The sequence below is a fragment of the Apis florea genome, unplaced genomic scaffold (genome assembly GCF_048593485.1).
Source record: "Apis florea isolate Af1SG1 unplaced genomic scaffold, ASM4859348v1 contig_3803_pilon, whole genome shotgun sequence".
Classification (NCBI taxonomy): Eukaryota; Metazoa; Arthropoda; class Insecta; order Hymenoptera; family Apidae; genus Apis; species Apis florea.
Window position 1 is genome coordinate 362,056 of NW_028256864.1, and position 26,573 is coordinate 388,628.

The 26,573-nt window shown below is 21.0% G+C and overlaps 6 protein-coding genes across 8 annotated transcripts; 3 read left to right on the plus strand and 3 right to left on the minus strand.

Moving 5' to 3' along the window:
- Window positions 1–44: 44 nt before the first annotated feature.
- On the plus strand, window positions 45–2,789 carry LOC100870760 (TBC1 domain family member 20). 2 transcript variants are annotated; one of them, XM_012492781.3, is made up of 6 exons: window positions 45–717; window positions 787–906; window positions 1,109–1,352; window positions 1,470–1,673; window positions 1,749–1,968; window positions 2,056–2,789. In XM_012492781.3, exons 1-6 carry the CDS (start codon window positions 459–461, stop codon window positions 2,359–2,361), a joined length of 1,353 nt encoding a protein of 450 aa, XP_012348235.1. In that variant the 5' UTR covers window positions 45–458; the 3' UTR covers window positions 2,362–2,789. The 2 variants fall into 2 exon arrangements, with proteins under 2 accessions (XP_012348235.1, XP_012348234.1); XM_012492780.3 differs by having other exon boundaries at window positions 81–906.
- Window positions 2,790–4,418: 1,629 nt separating this feature from the next.
- Window positions 4,419–6,824, minus strand: LOC100870636 (lysosomal phospholipase A and acyltransferase). Its single transcript, XM_012492793.3, has 7 exons — window positions 6,285–6,824; window positions 6,065–6,207; window positions 5,763–5,997; window positions 5,434–5,661; window positions 5,190–5,361; window positions 4,911–5,033; window positions 4,419–4,795 (listed from the first exon to the last, which is right to left on the minus strand). The coding sequence occupies exons 1-7, from the start codon at window positions 6,385–6,387 to the stop codon at window positions 4,576–4,578; spliced, it is 1,224 nt and encodes a 407-aa protein (XP_012348247.1). The 5' UTR covers window positions 6,388–6,824; the 3' UTR covers window positions 4,419–4,575.
- Window positions 6,825–6,958: 134 nt separating this feature from the next.
- IntS14 (integrator complex subunit 14) lies at window positions 6,959–9,620 on the plus strand. The gene is made up of 6 exons (XM_012492786.3): window positions 6,959–7,637; window positions 7,717–8,041; window positions 8,150–8,361; window positions 8,446–8,700; window positions 8,764–9,093; window positions 9,159–9,620. Exons 1-6 carry the CDS (start codon window positions 7,461–7,463, stop codon window positions 9,384–9,386), a joined length of 1,527 nt encoding a protein of 508 aa, XP_012348240.1. The 5' UTR covers window positions 6,959–7,460; the 3' UTR covers window positions 9,387–9,620.
- Window positions 9,621–9,709: 89 nt separating this feature from the next.
- LOC105736712 (pyroglutamyl-peptidase 1) lies at window positions 9,710–10,879 on the minus strand. The gene is made up of 2 exons (XM_012492547.3): window positions 10,284–10,879; window positions 9,710–10,205 (listed from the first exon to the last, which is right to left on the minus strand). The coding sequence occupies exons 1-2, from the start codon at window positions 10,497–10,499 to the stop codon at window positions 9,816–9,818; spliced, it is 606 nt and encodes a 201-aa protein (XP_012348001.1). The 5' UTR covers window positions 10,500–10,879; the 3' UTR covers window positions 9,710–9,815.
- A 43-nt stretch (window positions 10,880–10,922) lies between these two features.
- Window positions 10,923–25,331, plus strand: Socs36E (Suppressor of cytokine signaling at 36E). 2 transcript variants are annotated; one of them, XM_086916797.1, is made up of 6 exons: window positions 10,923–11,240; window positions 11,535–12,165; window positions 12,250–12,563; window positions 12,638–12,877; window positions 12,967–13,233; window positions 24,926–25,331. In XM_086916797.1, the coding sequence occupies exons 2-6, from the start codon at window positions 11,694–11,696 to the stop codon at window positions 24,935–24,937; spliced, it is 1,305 nt and encodes a 434-aa protein (XP_086772923.1). In that variant the 5' UTR covers window positions 10,923–11,240; window positions 11,535–11,693; the 3' UTR covers window positions 24,938–25,331. The 2 variants fall into 2 exon arrangements, with proteins under 2 accessions (XP_086772923.1, XP_086772922.1); XM_086916796.1 differs by lacking the exon at window positions 24,926–25,331 and adding an exon at window positions 13,308–14,115.
- Window positions 24,007–25,146, minus strand: Apf (purine phosphoribosyltransferase family protein Apf). The gene is made up of 2 exons (XM_003697862.3): window positions 24,973–25,146; window positions 24,007–24,846 (listed from the first exon to the last, which is right to left on the minus strand). Exons 1-2 carry the CDS (start codon window positions 25,082–25,084, stop codon window positions 24,530–24,532), a joined length of 429 nt encoding a protein of 142 aa, XP_003697910.2. The 5' UTR covers window positions 25,085–25,146; the 3' UTR covers window positions 24,007–24,529.
- Window positions 25,332–26,573: the final 1,242 nt, after the last annotated feature.

Below are 26,573 nucleotides of genomic sequence, written 5' to 3' on the forward strand. Positions count from 1 at the left end.
AATTTTTATATTTTATAATTGTAAACATAACATATGAAGTTTTGTATTTATTGACATTCGTTATATGTAATGTTAGGTTTGTTTTGATTTTCCTTGTAGTCGCGAACAAGTCTGCGTTTATGTTTTATTTGGATTATAATATTATTTTATATTAAATCAATGATATTAGAAATAATTAAAATGCTAAAATGCTTCTAAGGCCCCAAACTGCGTAACATATCTATTTTATATCTTTTCTGTGGTGTATGAAAGCAAAGAAAATGATAAGCCACGTCAATGTCTATTCAATTTCAGTTGATAAGCAATTGAATTCTCTTACGAATTAGTGACGGTAACCAATGCATGTTTCTTGACAGACTGTCATTGTTCTGTCAAATGTTCCGGGAGTTTTCAGTAAATTTTTTGTACAATGAAATATTTTGAAAATTTTTTTGTATAAATTTGTTTCGTCGAGTAATATGGAGCACAAAGAAGACGAAATATCTTTAGATTCTAGTGTTCCAGAAACGTTTACGGAAATGTCAATTCCTATTGAAAATCATAACCTGAAACTTAGACGAAGAAATGTAATCGAAACCATAAATCTCGTATCAAAGGAAGAGGAAACTTCTGATTCCAAAAATAATATACCTCTCGTAAGAATGTCAGATTCTACAAAAGCATGGTACGATGATATTATACCACGAATACCTGACATCGCAAACTTTAGTTCGTCAGGTAAACAAAACGGAGTGTTGAATCATGAAGACGATAACAGTTCATTAGAATATAATTTTGATGATACAGACATATTGACTAATACAGAACGGATCAAGATAAGCGTTATTCGAGGAAGCATCGTTAATCCAAATTTGACATTAGGAGAACTCAAACTACTTGGTTGCAGCAGTGAGGGTTTAGTTCATGGTATTTCATTAATATGATCATGTATTATTATAAAGAAGGAATCCTTATATGGATAATATAGTGTAATTTGTTTTTATACATTTATTAAGTGAAAATTTGTACAATCTTACTCAAAATAATAAAACATAAAATTATAGGTTTCTTATTGAAAATGATTTTATACTTCATAATTAAATCTTGAAGTCATAAAGATTATTTGTAGATGAGATACGAAGGATTCTATGGCCAAAACTATTGCGACTCTCAGAAGAAAATAATTTTTCTATAACTGGATTAGAAACTATACATAATCATATACCAAATGAAGTCTACCAACAAATTTTGAAGGATGTTGCACGTAGTGGAAGTCATATCTCACAAAATGCTACACAACATGAAATAGATGACTTTCATGAACAATTGACTCAAATAATGTGTTGGGTTCTCCATAAACATTCTATGCTAAAGTTAGTATTATATACATTTAATATATTATGCAATATTTTTATTTTATTATAATTTTTGAAACATTTTCTGTAAACAAATATATATTGATAATTCAAAATAAAATAATACGTACTTAGTTATTACCAGGGTTATAATGATATAGCAGCAACTGTTCTTCTCGTCATGGGCTTAGAAAAAGGTTTGCATGTACTTGAGAGCATTTCTTTAGAATTTCTTGAAAGATTTATGGAGAAGACAATGGAAAAAGTAAATCAAGAATTATTTTATATATTTGCACTTTTAGAAAGAGTACATCCCACTTTATTAGAACATTTGGAAAAGTTTGTATAACAAATATATATTTTATATAATTATTTGTAGATAAATCATCTATTGAATTTATTTTTTTATTACAGTGTAGAATTATTTCCACATTTTGCATTGGCTGAATATACAACATGGTATGCGCACAAATATGCAGAAAATAGAAAGCTGCTACACAGATTATTTGATTATTTTCTTGGTAGTCCACCATTAATGCCTCTTTATCTAAGTACTGTGATTGTAGCACATAGAGCAACAGAAATTTTTAATACTACACCAGATATGGGTCATACACATAAAGTTTTATGTACTGTAAGTAATGTTTAACATTGATAATATGATTGAAATAAAATTGTAGCTATATTATTCATTTAATATTAAAATACTTTTTATTTATAGCTGCCTGATGATTTACCTTTTGAGAAACTACTTGTTGAAGCTAAAAATTTATATCGTCAATATCCTCCTGAATCTATAAATAACGACGTTAGAGAATACGACCAAAAACGAAAATTTAAAGAACAAGAATGGAAAGCAAAAGCAGAAGCAAGTCGTCAAGAGAGAGAAAAACAACGTCAACTTAGAATTGTGCAATTAGTACCAAGGATACCATACCGTATCAGAAGCTACAAAACAATCACAGTAGTAACAATTTTGGCCTTAGGATTATATGCCTTTTTAAGATCTTCATCTGGCCTTAACTGACATTAAATAAATTTAATCTATTTAAATAATAGATTGATTTATGTGTCCTATAAGCAAAATTCCATTTTATTTATATACCATTAGCTTGGTAAATAATAAAATAAATTATTGGGCACACAAATATAGTGAAATAATAATATCATAAAATCGTTGATATTATTATAAATCAGCGATTAAATGAATTTATTTCTGAATGTATTTCTGAATAAGGAGCATCTTGAGCATTCCTATGCTGCCTTTATGCTGTGTTCTTTAAAGTTGACATGAATATTTTGTGCACATTTATTTAGTGTCAAAAATAAGTGTAAACAAAGACTTTTCAAGATAGGTGAACGTGAGTAAGAGGAAGCATACAAATATGCTTGCAAAATAAAAATATCTATATGTATATTTTGAAACATTAAAAAAAATTTTTAACGTGAAAGATATATTTGTTGTTTAAATTAATTTTTTCTTTACAATATATTGCAAATTTATGTAATATATACAATCAATTAAAAAATTATTAGTATGCTCTTTAAAACATAATAATTTTTTTAAAATTGGGCTTAATGATTTGAATTTTTCAAAGAGTTAAATGGATTAGTTTACTAGATGATGTGTAAAAAATTTTTGAAAAAATTACAATTTGGAATTGCAAAGAAAATAATGAAAAATATTTTTTTTAATCTGAATCTTTAATAAAAGTTTAAAATTTCTTTTTATCATTTTAAGTTAGTAAAATATACAATATATATTTATATATTTATTATATATACAAAATTTATTGGAATCGGTTGAGGCAGAAACAAGCAAAAAATCTTTAAATTTTAGACATGAAAAATTAGTCATGAAAAATTGATTTTCATTATTTTTAATGTTTGTAGCTTATAGCAACATTAACCGATTTCGATGAAATTTATAGCATGTATATAATTCAATAGATAAAAATTAATATATATTTCAAAAATAATACAATTCAAAAGAGTATTTATTTTTTTTCAGAAAAGTAAAAAATTGTTTATGGACTGTTTATAAATGAGTCATTAAAAAATAAATTTAATAAATGAATAATTCTTATTTATTAATATATTCGTGAGATATCTTTGAAAAATCGATTAGATTAAAATAAATACAAATTTAATATATAAACATTTGTTGAAAATTATTTATTAAATTTGCGTTTATAAATGAAAAAAGAAAAATTGAAATAAAATGAGACAGTTATATTTAAATTTTCTATAATTTAATAAATAATCTTCAACCGATATTTTTTTATACCAATTTTTGTGTTTATTTTCTCTTCTAGAATCAAAGATATTTTAGAATCAAAGAATTAAAGAATTCTTCAAAGATATATTATGAATATATTAAGTTTCTGTATGATATATGTATATACGAATATATATATACAAATTTGCAAAAAAGAATCGACTTTCTACAATAATAAAATAAAAAATATAATTTTATGTTCATATATTAATAGTTTTAATTATAATAATAAATATTTGTTTATTTTATAATTTTTATTAAAATTTTATTGTAATAAAATTTGTTATAAACAATTTGTATTTTTAAAAAATTTATTATCATTAAAAAATTTAAATGTTAAATTATAAAATATATTCATAAATTGAAATCATATAATTATATATATTCAATAAATTTTTATTTGAAATATTGATATAAAGTGTGCTAAAAAATTCTTATTATACAGAGAAGGTCAAAAATAAGTTCTTTAAATTTATTTAAATATATTTATATATTTAATATATATATATAATATATATAAATATTTAAATGTATTAAATATATTTATAATAAATTGTAATTACTAAATAGAATTTCTATATGTAAAAAATTTAAACATTTAAATTTAATAGCAAAATTATATTCAAATATATAAATAATAAAAATATTCAAAATTATATTCAAATATATAAATAAAATAATGAAAAATATAAATAAAATATCTTTGTACTTATATAGCTGTAGATAAAAAAAATATTAATAATCTATTTTAAAACATACTAATAATTCTATACATTTGTATATAATTAATAGAATATAAATATATATAATTGTTCTATAAATATGTATAATTGATATAATATTATTTCTAATTACAACTTCTTATCAGAAGATATTATTATCATATTTATATAATTTATTATAATTTAAATATTTAATTTGATTATTATACTAAAAATTATACATGAAAAAATATAAATAACATCATACTTTTAAAAGAGTTCTAATATAACTCAAGACATTACTATTTTTAAGAATATCCATATGATTTACATTAGGGAAGACTTGAGAATAAACTTTTTGTTTTTGTTTACCTTGCCAATATTTACAACCCTCTAAACTTCTTAAATTTACAGTACCATCGCCATCACCAGGAATTAATTGAGGAATTCCTTCTATTGATGTACCAGGTTTATAATATAATCTAACAGTTTAAAATGTATTATTTATATAATAGTGTATTATATTATATAAGATATAATAAATATCGGAAAAAATTTATAGCTTATTACTAATTTGGTTAGAATACAATTAAATACCTTTGCACTGTATCTATACCACTTCCATATAGACAATGCACTTCAACTTTTGGTGCAGTAAAATTTAATTGATATTTTTCATTATCTTTTCTAAATTCCCAACCATTTGGAACATTTATATCTCTATAATGTTATTTTTAATAGTGTAAGAAAATTATTGATTAAATAAATAAATATAAATATTATTAATAATGAATAATTAAAATAAATAATAATTACTAAATATTATTAAGTAGTAATTAATGATATGAATCATTATCTACATATATTATATCTTACATTAGATAATCTTGTAATGTCAATAATGTATAGTTTTTTTGTTCTGATTGTACTAATATTTCTGTATCTTTCCAAAATAATCGTGATGGTAATAACCAACCTAAACTAGGATTAGTTATTTGTTCATCTTTAAGAATACTTTGGCGTAAAAGATATGCACCTAAATCATCTCCTATAATTATAAAATAATTATAAAAGTACATTTTTATATATTATAATACAATATATTAATAATATTTTATACCAATTGCGAAAACTTTAAGTGCTTTAACACTACCACCCCAAACAGCTGAAAGAGTAATTAAACAATTAATGTATTTGTCTTTCCACTTTTGAGTTTGACGTTGCAAAAATATAAGTGACATTGGTCCACCCATACTGTGTGCTAATAATGTCACAGGTATTTGTTTATTAATATTATATGTTTCTTCAATTAAATTTTTTAATTTATTAAAAAATATTTCATTTTCATCTAAAAATGAAAATTTTTTCAATTATGAATTATAAATTTAAAACAATATTTTGTAATATAATATAATTAATATGTAAATATATATATACATATATACATACTAGGTGCTCTTCTAAAATCATATGGTGCACCTCGTATAGAATGATTCCTAACATATCCAAGCTCATTAACCAACATATTACCAATATCATTAAAATATACTCCAGGAGAAGCTTTACTTGGATCTAAATATTCAACAACAAATGGATCACCCCAACCTGGTATACGTATATCAACACCATCTTGATTTCTTGTTGTTCTTGTAACATTATCATAAATTAATTTCATATTATCAATCTAAAATATAATATTTTTATTTATCTCACATATCATGAAAAATATAAAAAATATAAAATAAAATTACCCAGCAATCTATAATAACTGGTACAAGTAATTCTAAATTTAACCAGAGATTAAAATATTCGGTAGATACTTTTTCACATAAATAATGTACCACTTTTGTTTTATTGAGTTTTGCTTCAATTTGACTACCACCATCACCTGGAACTTTTAAACTAATCATATTAATTTTAATATTTAAAATATATATTATTATCATATTATGATGTAAAAAAAATAGTTACCAAATATAATGGGAGATATTTGTTTATTTCGTAAATGCCACGAATTTACAGATAAAATACAACGTAAAGAAATAATTGTATAGATAATGAAACACAGATGCATTTTACATTAAATATTTCTGTGGATTAGATTTTCAATTGTATTATACATTTCAATTTATATTATAAAATTAACTCTAAAATTTAGAATAGCTGTTGAAGTCATTACAAGTATATGTATGAGAAATAGATCGAAAAAGAAGCGTCAATTATTTGTTTTTTTTATCGTAATCTCGTAGTACGTAATCATTGACGCACACATTTGAAAGTTATATATATTTAAAATTTGTCTTGAGATTATATATAAAAAATTTTATCAATATTTTATATATATAAAATAAATAATGCAATAATAACTTATTTTATAATAATGTGTTTTAAAATAAACAATATATTTTTTTATCGAATGTAAATAAAAAAATTAATAAATAATAAAAATTTTTATTTATTTTATTTATTTGTTATGAAACATCTATGTTGATTAAAATGATTGGAAGAATTATAAAAAAAATATAATACTCAAAATGTTATTATTTCCAATAGAAAAGATTTTGTATATTCAATTTCAAACTTTAAATGTAATAAAACTATAAATTTTAATTATAACTCTAATTATAATAAAATTACTATATAATGCACTATTTTTAAAAACATAATAGTTATATATTAACATATAAGTATAACATAATAGTTATATATTATATACATAGAAATAATTTTTGAAAGATAATTATTTATATTAATTGTCTTGTTTATTATTTTTAATTTTCAATTTTAAATATTAATTGAATAAATTTTATATTTTATTTTTATAAAAATAATGAATTATATCTAAAGAAAAACTCAAAAAAAAAAAAAATAAGAAGAAAATAATATTAAAAAATAAAATTATAATAATATAGTTTATTTGATTATAAATGATTAAATTCAGAAATGTTTACGAAGGAATATGTATATAATATATGTACTTGGATGTATGAAAATATACGATATTCTAACCTGAAATTTTCGAATAATAATTAATATGTACTATTATATTTTAACTAACAAATATTTAAAGAAATAAATCTGGAAAATCATTATATTATGTAAACGGAACTAAAATTTTTGTTAATATAAATATATAAATATATTAAAATGCCAACAGTTATAGCATTAGATGTATCTTTATCAATGAGACGTCCGATATTAGGAAATGTGTCTGGTGAAAATAATCAAAATGAACAATTAACAAGACATCATTTAGCTGTACATGGAATAAATGCATTATTACATTATTTACAAACGAATTCAAAATTGGAATTCGTCGCTTTAGTAAGTTCTATTTCTAATAATAAATAATATTATTATTTCATTAATTTCAAATCATTATATTATTTGTTTTCTAATTTAGGTTGTATTTTCATCATTATATGAAGTTATTTGTCCATTCACTCGTGATTATGATAGTATACGTTCAAAATTACAATATATTGAGGAATGTGACAAAACTTGCATTGAAACTGCTCTTCATGGTGTTAACAATGTTATTATGGCAGAATGGGGTAATACTACTGCCTGTCAAGTAGTGTTAATTACTGATGGTAATCCTGGTGTAGGACCAATGTCTTTAGCTGATTCTTTGAATTCTTTAAATGTAACAAGAGACATAAATCTATTTCCATTACCTTTTCCTTATCCAGGAAAACTAAGTGTTGTATGTATTTCATCACAGCAAGGTATGTCAAAATATGATCATATGATATTTAAATATTTTTTTTTGCATTTATTAATTTCAATGTTATTTTATTATTAGATTTTATTATTAGATGTTATTTTTTTATTAGATGCTGGTTTACATATTGCTTTACCATTATATCAACGATTAGTTGAACTTGCTGGTGGTGATAGTATAGTGTTAATTCCTGAAACACCAATTTCAAAACATTCAATTACAGCTTGTTTTCAAAAATTAGCAGAAACTAATTATGTATCTTTTCAAGGATATTTGAAATGTGGAAATTTAGGCTCTCGTATACTTCTTTCACCAGCACCTATGGTAAAATAATACTAAATAATATAAATGAAGAAATAAATTAAATTAGAGTTTGATAAATGAAAGTATGTTTATTTATTATTTTAGGCATATACTAAAAAGACTGATTTTGAATTAGTATCTGGTTTAATAATATCAAAAACTATAGAAATTTGTGGATTTATATCAGTAGCAGATGTTGGCAGTCCTAGTGCTATATCTAGACATTTAGTACTGCCATTATCTACAGAAAAAAATTCAAGTATGCAAGGAATATCTTTAGAAGAAGATTCAGATACAGATGAGAATGGAGATGAAGGGAAAGTACCATCCTTTTGTGTGCTGTTACATGGAGCTTTAAAGGTTACATTTAAATGAATTCAATTTTTTACTTTTCTGAAATTATAAAATTGATATTTCTTATAGGTTGAAAATATGGTAGCTCTTTGTTTACTAAATAATGAATGGTATGGTTTTATATATTCATGGGCAGATACAAAAAAGAAGTCAAACCTAATGTTAACAGTATTGGAGCCAGGTTTAGATGTTGTACCTTGGTTAGGTAATTTTAGCAATTTAGGTCCTATTGATGCAGCCAAAGGTGCGATTATTAGTTTTCCAGTTAGACCAAATGAAAAAAGAAGTTATACTCAAAATGCACCTTCTTGGATTCGTCAAATTGGTTTACAGTCAGATATTCAAAAAATTTTAAGACATGCAAGAAAATTACCTGAAAAAACTCAAAATTTTTATAAGGTAAGATATATCTCCTCAAATTAATTATAAACTTTATAATCTATAATATTTATATTTTTATATAGGAAGTAAATCGATTACGTAGAGCTGCAGCATCAATGGGATTTGTAGAACTTTTAGAAGGATTGGCTTGTATTTTGGAACGAGAATGTACATTATTACCTCCAAATTTAAATCCTGATTGTACAATTCAAATGGGTCATGTAGCATCTTTGATTAGAAAACCAGAATTTCTAGAACTTAGATACAATATTCCACCAGCACGTACTAGATTTCAACATGGAGGATCATAGATGAAACAAAAATATTTATAAATATATTATATATAATGTATATGTATATTAATTTTGCACAAAATATTTGTGTATCTTTGTATATCATGTCTATTTAGATATAACTAAAATTTTAATTTTTAAATATCTTGTTTCTTATTAAATATTTCGTTTCTTATTAAAAAAAGTTTTTTAATAATAAGTCTAAAAAAAATAAATCTTATTAGATAAAAAAATAAAAATTTTAAAAAATAATTTCAAGTTTTGTTTGATTTATAACATTTTAGAATATTTAAAATGAATAAAGAAGATTCAAGTATATCATGAGTAATAAATTATAAGAATTTTTGATATTTTATATAAATTTGTTAATTTTTATTAAGAATAAACATTACATATTATATATGTAAATTATTTGAATTATACATTTACATTTAAAATTTATTATTTTTATTTTTGTTTTATATTTTTAATTATATAATACAAGATATTGAATAAACCTTTTGCAGTTTGTATACTTGAATATTGAGCAAAATCAGGAACATGAACAAATAATGTTCTTTCAGATGAAATTTGTAGAGATTTATAAAATATATATTCGCATAAATATCTTCCTGCATCATATGAAATACAAGCATGACATCTTGTTTCATTTGAATTTTGATTAATTATATTACAGATTTGTGTAACATTAATTTCAGTTTCCAAAACTTCTGATTTAATATTACTTTCATCTGGACATTTATTAAATATATCTGGTTTTAAATAACCATTACTATGAGCACAACATTCTATAGTCAAACATTGTGCTTTATAACTTACTCCTACATGTAAAACTGCCTAATAAGAAACAAAAGCAAAAAAATAAATTATTTATATATAGAATCTCAAAATATAACTGTATAAATTGAAATTTACTATAGGTTTATATTCTTTCCAAAATTTAGGTATATACATGATAACATCTTCATACGAAACTGGAATCTCTTTCACGATTATATCAATATCTTTCATCTTTTTTGAATTAACGCATAATTTACTTAATTCCTTTACCGCTTCCCAACTGGCATTAATAATATGATTACCAAATGGACCAAATCCGGTTATTAAAATTGTGTTTTTTTTAATTTCCATTATTAAATTTAATTATTTTATTTTAAAAAGATTTTTTTGTTGCAACAATACTTCAAACAATGTACAAATTCATTATTTTTCTTTTTTTTTTGTCACGTGTAAAAATATACTAATATGGAGATTTTAATAAAAGATTATTAATTATGGAGATTTTTTAATAAAATAAAAAATGTTATGTATTATATTTAATTTTTATGTATTTAATCTTTTTCTTTTGCTAAATATATAATAACTAAAAATATTTATAACTATTAAATATTATGAATATTTATATATTTATAATTATTTATAATTATTTATAATTATTTATAATTATTTATAATCTATAATAATATACTGTAATTTATTTACGCATTTATGCATTCATTTCAGTATCTTTTTTTTTCGATATGTGGGATACTATCTAATTTGTATTTTACCAATGATTCACGAGAGAGAATCAGTTAGGGAAAATGGCTGACTATACAGTAATGTTTTGACAATTTTAATTCCTTTATTATATTAATTTCAGAGAAAAGTGTATAATATATTAAAATATCAATCTATTTATATTGTAAAATATATTCTTTGGTGAAAGTTAAAAATATCTGTTGATATATATGCCTAAATTAATAAGAAAAAGTTATCAAGACTTGTTTGAACGTGTTTCAAGTAGCTGCCATTAGGAAATGCTCATTATAAACGTCTGAATAATTTCTTTCAATAGTTTTGTGAAGACATGCATTAAAATTTTTATACGCTGTAAATATGTATATATATATATTTGTGTTTATATACTTTTGTGTTTAAAATTGAATTTATGTTTGTAAAAAAAATTTGTTTTATATTAAATTTTGAATTATAATTTAAATAATTAATTTACGATATTATATAAATACAATATATTTTATAAAGAATCATAATTATTTAAATTATTGTTATAATAATTATTTAAATTAATTATTAGTTTATATATTTTAAGATAAGATATTTTTTATTATAATATTTTTAAAATATTTTATTTTTTTTATTTAAAAATAATATATTTTGTTGTAGATAATCAAAACTTCCTATTGATTAGTATATTTATGTAACATGATATAATGGTATATATACCATTCATAATGTAATAGTGTTTATAATATTTTTATTAAAAAAAAAAATGAAAATGAAATACTTTTGAGGGCAATAAGATGCCTGTCAATCCATTCAATAATGGGACAGCATTTCGCTAGTCTCAAAGAATTTTTTAGAATGGACAATGAAAGGCAATCTTCTGAAACATGTAATGTTATACAACCAACACAATTAGAAATAATGAATCAAGATGATATAGAAAATTTACATAATGGAAATGAAAATAATGGAAATGTATCTACATTAAATTTAAGTTTAATTCTTCATGAAGAATGTAAAGCAGATAGAAGTTTGGATAATGATCATGTAAATTTAGATCTAGATAATCATAATTCTAGATTTGAAACTTTATATAGTCAACCAATTGAGGCACAGAATTCAAAACAAATTTGTAGTAATGGAAATTTTAATAGAGAGATATGTTTTAAACAACAAGAGGCATGTTGCAGCAGTTCTGGAAGTAGTAATACTAGTAGTAGTTCTGAAGATAGTCCTATAAATCCTTCTTTAAGGAGATCTTCTAAAACTTTATCATTTGGAAAGAGGAAAGGTAAAAATATATCTTTTGTGTTTTTTAATATTTATTTTTTTTATGAATTTTAATAGTACAATGTATAAAATTTAATTTTTTTAGGTAAACAACGTAATAAAGATCAAAATCCAGTATGTACTCATATTTTGTCTTCGAAGAAAAAACGAAGTAATTGGGTGTTAAAATTTAACTGTGCTAAAAATAAAAATTCTAAAAGTACAGATATTATTCCTGGTCAGGGAAATAATAATTTAGATTGTGTTTGCACTGGTTATAGAAGAACTGAAGAACATTCTATGGGAACTAGTGTTATATTTAATAGCCGATCTGCTCCTCAAAGTCCAATACTTGGACCACTTCCACCCAGTCCTATAATTAATCTTTCAAGATTTAATCCAGAAGAGTTTCCAATGGAAGTATGTATTATTAATATTTCAATTCAATAATTTATTCATTATATATATATAATTATTTTAATATTTCATTATAGGATTGTGATAAAAGAGCACGATTACAACGTGCACGAGAAATGGAGGAAGGTGTTGAACCTCCTCCTGGTTATAAGCCTAATTATCCTTCTGGAATTCAAGTACATCCAAATGGAATAACAGTAGACAGTTTAGCAGCTTTATTCCAAGCACATGCTGGTATACAAGCTGCTGCTCTCACAGCCTTATCACAAATTGATTTTACATTAATTCCGAACATTGAAAGGCCAGCACATACTCAGGTAAATTAATTGATTATTTCCATTTGAACATAGAAAAGAATAAATTGGTTATTGTTAATTGATATTTATATTTTTAATTTTTTTAATAGGTTGATTATGTTCATTGTCTTGTGCCAGATCTTAGATCAATTACAGCTTGTTCTTTCTATTGGGGTAAAATGGATAGATATGAAGCTGAACGTTTATTAGAGGGTAAACAAGAAGGTACATTTTTGTTACGTGATTCGGCCCAAGAAGAGTTTATTTTTTCTGTTAGTTTTCGAAAATATGGTCGATCACTACATGCTCGAATCGAGCAATGGAATCATAAATTTAGTTTTGATTCACATGATCCAGGAGTTTATGCTTCGGAAACGGTATTTTTATTTTTAAAATTAAATATAGAAAATACATTATATAGATATTCGAAATTTCGTGTATTTTTTTTCAGGTATGTGGTTTAATTGAGCATTATAAACATCCATCATGTTCTATGTTTTTTGAACCTATGCTTACGATACCATTTCATCGAAATTTTGCTTTTCCTTTACAACATTTATGTCGAGCAGTAATTACTACACGGACGACATATGACGGTATTAATAAGTTACAATTACCAAAGACGCTTAAAAGTTATCTCAAGGAATATCATTACAAGCAAAGAGTACGGGTTAGACGATTAGATACTGAAAACGACTTACAATCAGATGGAAGATCCATATCATATTTACCTTTAATATAAATCTCTGTATTAATATTTAATAGAGTTTATCAGGCATTATTTTATTGACTTTACATTCGTATTTACTACTTTATTACAGTGATATGTGGTGTATATATAATAGTAGAATTAAAATCACTGCACGGAATAATAATATAAAAACTGTAATTGATTTTTCGTAAATGTTACAAAATTTAAAAAACAATATTTTTTTTTGTTTCAAATATAATCCGTCCTTTATTTTCTTCACATTATAATATCAAATAAAATATTATTATTTTACTTACGTATCACATATTTGCGATTATAATTATATTTCTTATGCATATGCAATTATGAATATTATGGATAATCAATTTAAGCAATTTTAGAAAGTTCGATTTGAAATTATTTCTTTATATATAATATCATAATATTAAAGATATTGGAATTATTTTTGAAGGCACTTAGCATTTAACAAAAAAAATCATAATATTAATAAACTGTAATAACAAATTATACATATTCTACATAAAACGAAATATTAGCATAATTAAAATAATAGTTGTCATTTTCATTTCATCATTTCTAATATTTTCATTAATATTATAAATAAATTAAAAATATTATAAATAAATAAATTAAAATTTCATTAATGATAAGTAGAAATACACTGCATATTATATCCTATAATTTAGTGATTAAATTTTTCTTATATTATTTTTAACGTTCATTTGTAATTAAATTAATTGATATTCATTTCAAATATAATTTAGTTGATATAATAAAAAATAATTAAAAATATCTGAAATCCAATACCGTTGTGGTATGTTATACTAAAATATATTTGCTAATTTTAAATTTGTACTTGCTCTGTATATTTATTATTATTATTACAAAATATCTTACATAAATAATTATTTTGAATTTTGAAAGGAATTTAATTATCAAATATATTTCACTTTGTGAAGGGTTTTTCTTATGTAACAAAGCATATATTATTATTAAATATAAAAAAATGAGTTACTACAATTATTAGTTAATTGAATATTTAATATTTAATTATATAATAGAATATACATATGGTTTTGAATAAAGATATTTCGTTAATAAATTATATTAATTCATTTTAAAATGCAAAAATTATATGTAACTTTGAATACGAATTTACTATTACTTTCACCATACAATGTTAATTATGTTTTAAATTTTTTTAATTAAAATGCAAGAATAAATTGTTGTTTTTCTTAAAATAAATACAATTAAAATATTATTGTTTTTGAATATAATATGTACTGTATAATTGGTAATACTATTTTACAATTGAATACAAAAAAGAAAAAGAAGAGTACAACAAAAAATATATCTATATGTATTATAGGAATAATAAATTAATTTTCAAATGTTTTATTATGGTAATTTGTTACTATTTTTTAAATATATAAAATTATACATTGTAATATTTTTTGAATAGACTTTAATTTTTATGTACATTTTAGAAAGGATACTGATAAAGTTTCTTTCCCATTCTTCAACCATGTATAATTCCGTAACAAGCATGTATCTAAAATACCAATATTTTAAGAAAGAAAATAACTTTTGTAGTGGATTAATCATATTTCTTATGTATTTATGTAGTGTTTAAATCGAAACAACAAGTTTATATTACTAAGTTATAAAATAATTATACATAACATATTTTGGGTTATGTACCAACTTAAAAGCATGAAATATATATTATTATATTATTGCATGAACTTGGCTTTATTACATTGTAAATTTTGTATATCTGCTTCAATGTATCGATAAATAAAATGAAGGCGGATTCTTTGAAAATAGCTGAGCAGATGTGAATATAAAATATATCTTGTTTAAGTATTTCTTGTGAAAAATCTAAAAACAAGTATTTTATTATTAACAATTTTTTAAAATTAATTTATTATAAACTGAATATGAGAAATGTCAAAATAATTTTATAAATAAAAAATATCGAATAGCAAAAATTAAATTTTTATTTTGAATATCCCGCGCATTTTGACAAAGCAAATCAGCATTTTATAAATATCAAGCCCTATTTTCAATTTTTGAATTTTTATAAATTTATAATAAATATAAAGAAATTTGATTAAAACTACAATTTGATATTAATATAAATATATTAATATCAAATAATATAATAATAAGTAATTAATGACATCGTTTTGTTGAAAACTTGAATCCTATTTTAATTTTGTGATAAGAAAGATGAGGTATAATTAACTTTTTTCTTAGAAAATTAATCTAAAAATATATAAATTAATACATAAATATTAAAATATAAACTTTTTTTTTAATATAAACTTTGAGTATTTAAAATTGTAATGTTTAAATAATAATTTGTATAATATAATGCTATATTATATAATGTAATGCTTAATTAAAATTTTAAAATATTTATATTAATTTGAATAAATATTAATATAAAGTAAATTTCAACCAAATTCAAATTATATATAGAATTATAGCTTTTAAAAATTTAGTATACAAGTTAATAAAAAAAATAAAATTTCTAATATTTATTATTATTAATATTTATTCTAATATTTTAATAATATTATTAAAAATAATATTAAATAAATATAGTAGTTTTAGATATAAAAAGTATAATAATTAATTTCAACAAAAAAATAATATGTAAAATAATATTTTTAGAAATTTATTGAATAATTTACAAAAAATAAAAATTATGATATACATGTTGTAAAAATATTAATAAATATTTAGAAAGTAATTTTATCATTAAAAAAAATAAATTTTTTTTATTTTTTTATTAAAAACAATTTAGAATATAATATAATTGTGAATAAAAATTGTTCATTATGAAGAATATTATCAATTATTTGGACATTAATATATATTACAGATTAATTCTTTTATGCAGAAACGTAACAATATCATATTGATATTTCATAATATTATTAATTTATAAAATTTTAAGAAAATCTTCATGATTTATACAAAATTTGAAAATTTGATAGAGAAAAAGGCTTCTAATAAAATTAAATAATAAAATAAAATTTTAATTTAATAAAAATTTTTCAGCAATATATATTGAATATATGTTTTTAATTTTTTTATATTTATTTCTATTCATTATAAATACAAAAGTGAATTTCTATTTTTAAAAATAATAATCCAAATTATTACATACAAGAATTTTGAGATTCTATACATAAGTTAAGACAAAAAGTTTTTATTAACCAAAAATAATGAGTATATTTTTTTTAAATAAAATACCTTCAAATATTTGAAATAATTGAAATTTTCTATGTTACTAAATTATACATAATTATACATAATTATATGGTAATAATAATAAGTTTTAATTTATCTTATTTTTATTTTTTTATATGTATTTATTTTGCAATTTTGATTAAATAAATTTTATGACATTAACTTTGTAAAAAAGATAATATTTATTTGTTATTTATTTTATTTATTTTGCAATTTTGATTAAATAAATTTTATGACATTAACTTTGTAAAAAAGACAATTTTTTATCAAATTTTCAAATATAAAATTCTTTTTAAAATATCAAAAAATTTGTTATTCATCATATATTGTTTCTTCAGAGATTTAAATTATGAATATATATATATATATATATATATATATATATATATATATATGAAATGTAAATTGTAATTTATATTATAATATGAAATATAAAAATATAAATTAAAATATCAATGTCATATTGTATTAAATATTGTATAAAAAAATTATAAAAAAATTTAAATCTTAGATTTGGACTAAATTAGTATTTTTAAATTTTTTGATGAAAATTGCAATATTAAATTTGCACTTCTTATTTATTAAAATTTGTTGTATTAAATATGATCGTAAAAATTTTTAAAAATTATGATACTTTTAAAATAAATGTGAAACAATAATATGAATAAAAATCCTATATAATTTTAGAATAAAGCTTATAGTTTTTATCTTTTAAATTGCATTTTTTAGATTCTTGAAATTTTTAAAAATTAATTAGTTTAATTGTAGATTAAATTGGATTTAATTAGATTAAAATATAGTTAATTGTATAGTTATCAAATGAATTCATTATTATTTGGAAAATTTTTACATTATATTGACATTTTTTTGGAAATATATATGTAATGTTTGTATAAATGGCAGCATAATCAGGAATTTATCTCTATCAATTATAAAAATGATATGCGATTCTTTATTAATAAAATGATTGAATTTCACAATTTTATTCGACAACTTTTCAGTCAATTTTTTTTAGACAGTTAGACAAAAAAAGAAAATGTATAATTGAGAGAGAACAAATGATATTGAAACATATTGAAAGATATGATAAAAACATGATAAGGAATTAAATTCATGAATTTAAAATCATTGTAATTATATTTAATCTCAACAAAATCACAGGAATATAATGAATATAATAATGAATATATTTTTAAATTAAATTTTTAATTATATATTTTTGAATTAAAAATTAATATTATAGGAATTTAAATAGTAATTCAATTTGGTAATTATTCAGAATACAGAATCTTGAACGATTTCGATGATTTTTGCTATATGGATATGCTATGTTACATTAAAAGAAAAAGTTGTTTAAAACATTGATTTCTACAACATATTTTTTTTCTGAATAATTATCTGATTGATTAATTCCAAAGTGATCATCTTTCTTTTGAGTAGAATATATATGCTCTGCTATATAAGTATATATTCTAATATTCTTTATAATTGAATAACTTTTTAAAAAATTTATTAAATTTTCATCAAACGATTTAATTTTTCTTTGAAATATTAGAAGAATTGGAAGATTTACTACATAATGTATAAAAATTTATAAAGATATCACACAGACAGTGATAGATTTACTGAAAGTTTTCTTTATGATTCTGACCAATTATAATTCTTTTATAGTTTTTTTATTTTTTGATTAGTAAACTTTTTCTTGCTTTTTCTGAAATTCATTTTTAATATAAGCGAGAAATTTGTAGTTAATAAACAAATTTCATATACTACACATTGATTATCTGCTTATATTTTTTAAATTTTTATTTGATTTTTTATAAATTTTCTGTAAAAATATCTATGAATAATTCGGATTTTAAACGAAAAAATATGTTAACATTTAAAATAAAAAACATTCAACAAAAATATCTTACGAATGAAAAAAAATTGTGTTAAAAATGAATTAGAGAAAAAAAAAACATTGATAGCATAATAACAGCGATTGCAAATATTACAGAAATTTTTACAAAAAATCATTGCATTTTATTGTTTATTGTATTTTATTTGATTTTGTAATGTTAACTCAATTTATGGAATATACAAAGAATATACAAAGAAATTGTAGTAAGAAAAATGTCATCTCTAAAAAGAACAAAGTACCACTTAAAAATTAATGATAAAGTGAATGATTTTGGTAAAAATGCAATCAGACTTATTATTCATTAATTTTTTTTTTATGATAATTCGGAAAGTTTTAAAAGAAGTTAATGTTGACAATATTTTATGAAATGTAAAAAAAAAATTCATTTCACAAATTATTGAAAAATATGAAATTTAAATTTACGCGATGACAAAATGAATAACGCAACAAAATGATAGCAACAAAATTATTATATGGTGAAAAGTGTATCTAAGAAAATTAAAGCAATTCAGAAAGAATAATTGTCATATAATATATATATTAATATTTCCATATTCTTCGTATATGTATTATATATGTATATAATATATGTATATAACGAAATCTGGATCAATATTGGCTATAAAAAATATTGGCTATAAAAAAAATGGTAGAATTTAAATATAATTTTTTTTCATCCAATATTTTTATATAGATATTTAATTCAATCGAATTGAAAAATTTTTTTGTCAAGGAAATCATCGTATATATTGGTAGAGAAAAATTTTGTACCTGATATTTTGAGTTTATTATAAGAATATGAATTCAACATCATTTAAAATATGGTTTTCAAAAATATTAGAAAAACTTAAAAAGTGTATTATTATTATAATGAATAATGTGTATTACACGCGGAAAATTGAGAATATATTTATGGAAAAAGAAAAAAGAAAACATAAAAAATATTTGGCGTTTCAAAAATGTTATATTTGCTGAATATATGATACAAAATTGAATTGAATTATATGAAGCAATAAAATATAAAATTTATTATTACCATATATTATTACCGTAGATGAGATGACAAAAACGAAAATGAAAATCATTAGCATTCTTCAATTTTCATTGTATCATTGTAAATTAATTCTATAAAATTGACATAGACTTAAATAAAAAAATATGCAATGAAGAATGCAACATTTAAATTTCAAGAAAAAAAAAATGATAAATTTATTTTACGAAGTTATAAACATAATAATATTCGTTACGAATATTAAACAAAATGTATATTATAAGACATGTATTATATATATTATAAAATATATATTATAAAATCATATTGTAAACAAAATTGAAAATAAATTTTGAGAGTTAAATTATATTATAGTATTATTGTATTAGATAATACAATAAGATCTTTTATAATTAATATAAATGACTTTGACAATTTAAAATCAAATATTGATATTAATTTTGAATAAAAAAATATTTATTATTTGTATTATTTTTTTTCTAATTCAATAATAATGCTTCAGATAATGCTCTAGACAATATCAGATAAAACTCAAGGACTATATTATCAATTAGCAGTTATGGCTATATCTTCTTTTCTCCGCTCATAAACAATGAAATTAAAATACATCGAGAAAAAGAAAAGGAGAAAATACGCACTTTTGGTCAAAGAAAACACTGAAATTTTGAGGGAGACAAAAGAAGGAAGAAGCTCTGAATTCTGAATATAAAATCTTAGCTTCAGATTTTTATTATTATTTTTGAAATATTAATAAAAAACTTTTAGTATAATGTATTAACACGATTGAAGAGAAATTGAATTCTGTTTATACATACATACTTGACAATCCTTCGGATCCGCTAAATGCAAAAATAAAATAAATAATAAAGCAACCGTTGAATCAAAATTGAACAGTGAATATTATTAATTATTCTTGTTATAATGCATGTTATAATTATAATTCAAAAGAAATTTCCATCATTAATTTCTCTATAGATAACCGATGACTCGCATGTGATTCTTCTTTCCACTTGTGAATTCTTCCTACTATATTCCTTAAAATATAGAAGAGAGAGAGAAAAAAAAAGATAGAGAAAACTTGATTTTCATACTGCCTATTGGGGCGCAAACATATTAACATATATTTTCATGCGAAATTAAATTGTAACTTTTATGATTTTTATCGTCGTCGCATTATTATGATACTAAATTTGATATTGTAGTGTTACTATCATAACGAAAGTTATGAAATTTAATATCGCAAATCATAAGAAAAAGAAATATTACTTAAAATCTAAATTTAAATTTAAAGAAATGTGATAGAATATCATTTGGTATATAACTAGTATGTCAATATTATTCTCTCCATTTCAAGCAATTAGCTTTTTCCTCCCCTATTATTCCCTATTAGAATAGATATTAGATCATAAAAATTAGATAAATCTAGACCTCGCGTTTGGTAATCTTGTCTATAATTATTGGATTATAACATAAATTTGTTCCATTTTTAAAATTTGTTTGTACTTATTTATTTATATTTAAGTAGCTATATATAATTTAATCAATTATGTAATCAACTACTTAAATAAATCTTTCATTTTGATTTATAATCTTCTGTTATTTTCAGTCTTTCATAAAAAAATTGTGAAATTTAAAAATTAGAATAATTAATAATGTATATATATATTATACATAATAATCTGCGTGATTCTTCTTGCTAAATAAATAATTTATGATTATAATAAGTTTGATATCCTTGTTATAAACTTCCATTTTTTGTCATCAATAATATTATTCTAAAAATACATTTCTTTAATATTATTTTAGTAGCAAATCACAAACAGAAATTCGATTTATTATTAAATTTAATTTATTAAATATCGAATGATCAAAATTGCGTATATAATGCATGTTATTTAAAAATTTTAAATTAAAATCGATCATTTAGTGATTTTATTTTATATAAAATATAAAAATTGTATTAAATAATTAAATCTTAATGATATGTAATTAATTAAAAAAAAATTTGTTGTATAAGAAACTTAGATGTTAATAAAAGTTAGTAGTAACAGTATAAATATGAAATATAAAATTTTTTCATTTATTTAAATTCTTGATAAATTCTCGGTAACAAATGTTATTGAAATAACTATGTGTTATTGAATATTCTATGTGTTATATTTATTTATATATTATAAATGTATTTATACATTTCAGTGAAATAAAAGAAATAGTTATTATTGTAATTGAGACAAACTACAATAATGAAAATTAATTATTTATTATTATAAAAATAAAAAAAACTATAATAAAATTAATCGAAGTAGAATATCATAAAATATTATAAAAAAAATATTAAAAAAAGAATCACATATTGATTTGATAAGAACTTAAATGAATGAGAAATGAAAAATTTATTCTCAGAAAAATTAAAGTTGATTTTAAGTTAATGCATTCTAAATTAGTATATTAAAATATTTGAATACAAAAATAAGCAATTCAATTATTAGAAGAATATTAAGAAATATTACATACATATTACATACATATGTTAATTATCACAACAGAATCATGGTTTAGAAGAAATTATTCATAAATTTATAGAATAAAAGAAGATGCTAATTAAAAAATGTATAAAAAATTTTTCTTTTTAAAAAAAATATAATTTTTATAAATGAGTTGAAATTTAACATTTTTGATTCGAATGATAAATTAAATTTATTGAATCTGTGAATTTCAAATAATCTAAAGCTATATGGAGCTATATTCAAATCCAGTTGGAAATTTAGCATTAATTATTTATTGACAAATTTAATATTTATTTATAACGAAATATATTGAATATAATGAAATATATTGAAAAATAATCTAAAAATTAATAGATATTTTATGGAGAAAATGGATATTTTGTCATAATTTATAATGAAAAATTGATTATTATATAATTGCTTTAAAATTATTCAAATGCCTTTCTCCTTTTTCTCTAATTTTTTAATATTATATAATTGAATACATTTAAAATGAATTACACAAAAAATTAAGATTATACGACATTAGAATTACGGAAAATCTAAAAAAAGTTCTGCAAGAAAAAATAATTTCCGAATTTCGTAAAAATTAAATAAGATTTATACTCTGATTACAATTGAATACGCATTGAAAACGTGTATGTTTATGGATAATGCATTATCCAACAAAATATTAATAGGAAAAATTATATTTATTATTATATTTGTACATATAAAATTATATTTTATTTTTTCTATATGATATTGATAATTCATTAATATCATTTCATCTGTGTAACGACAAATTTTGTTTAATTTATTGAATATTAATACAAATTTTATTATATTTTAAATTTTAATCATTTTACACAATTTTCATCTTACAAAAAATAATTATCTTACAAAATCTCTAAATATATAATTTTAAATATATATATATGTCATGATTATCTCGAGATATACAATATTATTTAAAATTGTATATTTAAAGATTCTGTAAAATAATTATTTTATATATATATTTATATATATATATAATATTTTAAATAATATTGTATATCTCGGGAATATAAATATTCTCAAAAATGTTCTAAATTGTTCTAAAAATATTGAAACATCCGTAAATTGGAGATTCCTGAAATAATTTCAAGCAATATTTTCTTTTGCAAAAACTTTCGTTTTTCGCTTTGTTAACAAGTTGTTAACATATATTAATTTTATTAAAAACATTGTGTATTGGCTATATTCGGTGAATCAAACATGAATAAGCAATATATCTCAAAGAAAATGTTTGATATAAGTGTAATTTGATATAATTTTTTATCGATAAAAAAATATTTATTACATTCAACATTCAATTTTTTTCAAAATATGTTTTTTGAACTCATTCATACTTGATCGATAGTACGTAGCTATTCGATTGATTATGCATTTTGTAATTGGCCAGCATTTTTTATTAATAACTTGTTAATAAAAGTTTTTGTATGAATGAAAATATTACTTAAAATTACTTCAGAAATCTTCAGTTAATGAATGTTTTTTTTTTTTTGGGACATTATATATATTTAATTATATATATTTAATTTTTTCTCGTATTGTTAAATAATCATCGATTAAAATTTTATTAGAATTTAAAATGTTCGATTGAACATTTGAGATATATTTTTTAGATTAATATTTTCATCTCTAAATTTTAAAAATTACTTTTTACAGTTGATTCGTTTTTATATTCTGCATATATTTTCTTATACTTGTTTTTTGAATAATAAAATATTATGTGTTGAAAATGTTCTTTATTTTAGAAGACATTTAAAGAATTTTATAAAAAATTATAGAGGCTATTAATTGAAATATTTTTACTGAAATAATTATTGAAATGTAATTCATTACATATATATAAATATCAATTAAAATATATGACTTAGAAAGAAATTCTTAATGCATTCATTAAATAATATCATGCAACCATCAAAAACAACAATTTATTATTATTAATATATCTATATGATCAATTTTCATAAAAATTATAATCGAATTTGAATTTTGTTTATACTATAATATTTTATAGTTTACATTATAAAGTTCATTATGATAAAATAATGAACTAATAATAATGAATTCGATTATTGTATTAATTTATATATTAAAAAATATATTTATAACACAAAAAAACTGTCGAAAAAAACATATAAAAAAATGAAAAATGAAAAAAAAGATATTTTTATCATATTTTTATCATATTAAAAGATAAAAATATAACAAAATTAATAATAGTATCAAGATTTATAGAAATATTATATTAAGAAAGATATTTTAGTATATATTCATTAAAATTTTTTAATGTATTTTGCATATCTTGATATTTTGCTATAGAACAAGCTTCTTGAAGTGGAAGCCATTTAAATGCTTGATGTTCATGCGACAATTGAATAGGTTTGTCAATATTTACTAATTCTGCTAGCCAATAAACAACAATTTTCGGTTTTCCATTCACTTCGTAATTTAATTCTTGTTTTGCATCTTCGAATATAATTAAATCACTAGGTAAAAAACCTGCTTCCTCTTGCGTTTCACGTAGTGCGCTTTCCATATCCGATTCACCAGGATCAACATGACCTATAAATAAAATATAATAAGTTATCAAAATAAATAATTTTTAAGTTTTATACAAAAAATGTTTTATTTTTTTTTTTAGGTTAGATTCTAAAGTAAAGTTGCTAAAGAATGAACGATGTGACAAACCTTTCGGTGGTGTCCAATGATGTTCGCCGTAAGAAACTTGCATCAAAAGAAATTCGACCATTCCTTGAATACGCCGAAATATAACAAAACCGCAAGCTCGTGTTGTCATCATGCATCAGAAATAATTGCTAGTTACGTTTCCTTTAGACACTTGATAGATAGACAAATGGCGACAAAGTAGTGAAGAAAACATATATGTATAATACGATATGTATACAAAATCTTTAAAATTAAATTATTTTAAGCGCTCTAAATTAAAAATCAATTAACATATTTAAACGAAATATAATGTAATAATTAAAAAATTTGTATCAAAATGAAAAAATCAATATTTTTAAAAATAAATAATTTTTAACAAATTTATGTTTTTTTAGATAGACCCTAATATTACATTTAATTTTTCCGTTTTAACATAGAATAAAGAAGACTAGAAGAAAAGACAAAGTATTACACAAAAGAAGCGGATATTTTTAAAGATTGATAGACAATATTATAATAATATTAGAAATTAACACAAATTTTAAAAATTTTGACATAATATTATTCTTTGGCAAATTATGTGTTTTGTTTTGCCTCAAAATAAATTTTTTTTTTTACATCAATAAATATAGAAAAAGTGATTTTTATATTTTTATAGAAAATATATTAACACACTCGCGTAGGTTACATACATCCCACGCTATTTGAAATTCATTATGAAATCTTTGAAAAAATTTGTAGTTATATTTTTTTTTGCATTTTAAATTTTATCTCTTCATCTTTTTCTTGATAATTATGATATATATATTTTTATATTTATTTTAAAATATTATAAAACATACTTCTTAGAAAAAAATTATTAATCATAATAATGTGGGGCGTATATAACTTAAGTAGCTTAAATGGAAAATCATCAAAAATTGATTCAGAAAGGTTTGGATATTCGCAATGAAAACGTGAATTTATAAATAAAAAATAAAGAAATATATATTAATGTTTTTCAATTTTATCTTTGATTTGTTTTTAATTTCTTATTATTTTTGTTCGTGGGATTATATCACAGAACATTATGGTATGTTAAAAAATTATTTAAAAAGGATAGAATATTTACCCTATTGCACATATACAATTTTGAAAGGAATCTGAATTGGGAAACAATGTGTGTTACCATTTTATTATAAATATTTTTGCTACATTTTGTTGGCTAAATACCGATCACCAGAAAACACTTAGCAAAGCTGTATGTACGTATCTATCTACAAATTGTCACGTGTATGTTGCATGTGTGAATGTGTGAATATGTGTGCGTGCAGGGCAAAGTGATGTCACTGGATGGATGACGAATCGAACCAAACCGAATCGAATCGAACCGAACCGAATCGTACCATACCGTACCGTACCGAACCGAACCGAACTAAACCTAACCGAACTGAACCGAATCGAACCGAACCGAACCGAACCGAACCGAACCGAACCGAACTGAACCGAACCGAATCGGACTGGACCATATTAAATTCGATATTTCTTTCTTTCTCTATTGTTTTACTAATTATATAATAGAAAAATCACATAAGCATTTTGCTAGTGCGACGCGATCGGGGTAAACGCGCAACACAAGCATG

Coding starts and splice junctions, on each gene's coding strand:
- LOC100870636 (XM_012492793.3), bottom strand. CDS start 6,387: ATGCATCTGTGTTTCATTATCTATACAATTATTTCTTTACGTTGTATT. Junction 5,662..5,762: donor TGATTTTAGAAGAGCACCTA/GTATGTATATAT, acceptor TTTCATTTTTAG/ATGAAAATGAAATATTTTTT. Junction 5,034..5,189: donor ACATTACAAGATTATCTAAT/GTAAGATATAAT, acceptor ATAACATTATAG/AGATATAAATGTTCCAAATG.
- IntS14 (XM_012492786.3), top strand. CDS start 7,461: ATGCCAACAGTTATAGCATTAGATGTATCTTTATCAATGAGACGTCCG. Junction 7,638..7,716: donor AATTGGAATTCGTCGCTTTA/GTAAGTTCTATT, acceptor TTTCTAATTTAG/GTTGTATTTTCATCATTATA. Junction 9,094..9,158: donor AAACTCAAAATTTTTATAAG/GTAAGATATATC, acceptor ATTTTTATATAG/GAAGTAAATCGATTACGTAG.
- Socs36E (XM_086916796.1), top strand. CDS start 11,694: ATGGGACAGCATTTCGCTAGTCTCAAAGAATTTTTTAGAATGGACAAT. Junction 12,564..12,637: donor CAGAAGAGTTTCCAATGGAA/GTATGTATTATT, acceptor ATTTCATTATAG/GATTGTGATAAAAGAGCACG. Junction 12,878..12,966: donor AAAGGCCAGCACATACTCAG/GTAAATTAATTG, acceptor TTTTTTTAATAG/GTTGATTATGTTCATTGTCT.
- LOC105736712 (XM_012492547.3), bottom strand. CDS start 10,499: ATGGAAATTAAAAAAAACACAATTTTAATAACCGGATTTGGTCCATTT. Junction 10,206..10,283: donor GGAAAGAATATAAACCTATA/GTAAATTTCAAT, acceptor GTTTCTTATTAG/GCAGTTTTACATGTAGGAGT.
- LOC100870760 (XM_012492780.3), top strand. CDS start 459: ATGGAGCACAAAGAAGACGAAATATCTTTAGATTCTAGTGTTCCAGAA. Junction 1,353..1,469: donor CATAAACATTCTATGCTAAA/GTTAGTATTATA, acceptor ATACGTACTTAG/TTATTACCAGGGTTATAATG. Junction 1,969..2,055: donor CACATAAAGTTTTATGTACT/GTAAGTAATGTT, acceptor TTTTATTTATAG/CTGCCTGATGATTTACCTTT.
- Apf (XM_003697862.3), bottom strand. CDS start 25,084: ATGATGACAACACGAGCTTGCGGTTTTGTTATATTTCGGCGTATTCAA. Junction 24,847..24,972: donor TCATTGGACACCACCGAAAG/GTTTGTCACATC, acceptor TTTTATTTATAG/GTCATGTTGATCCTGGTGAA.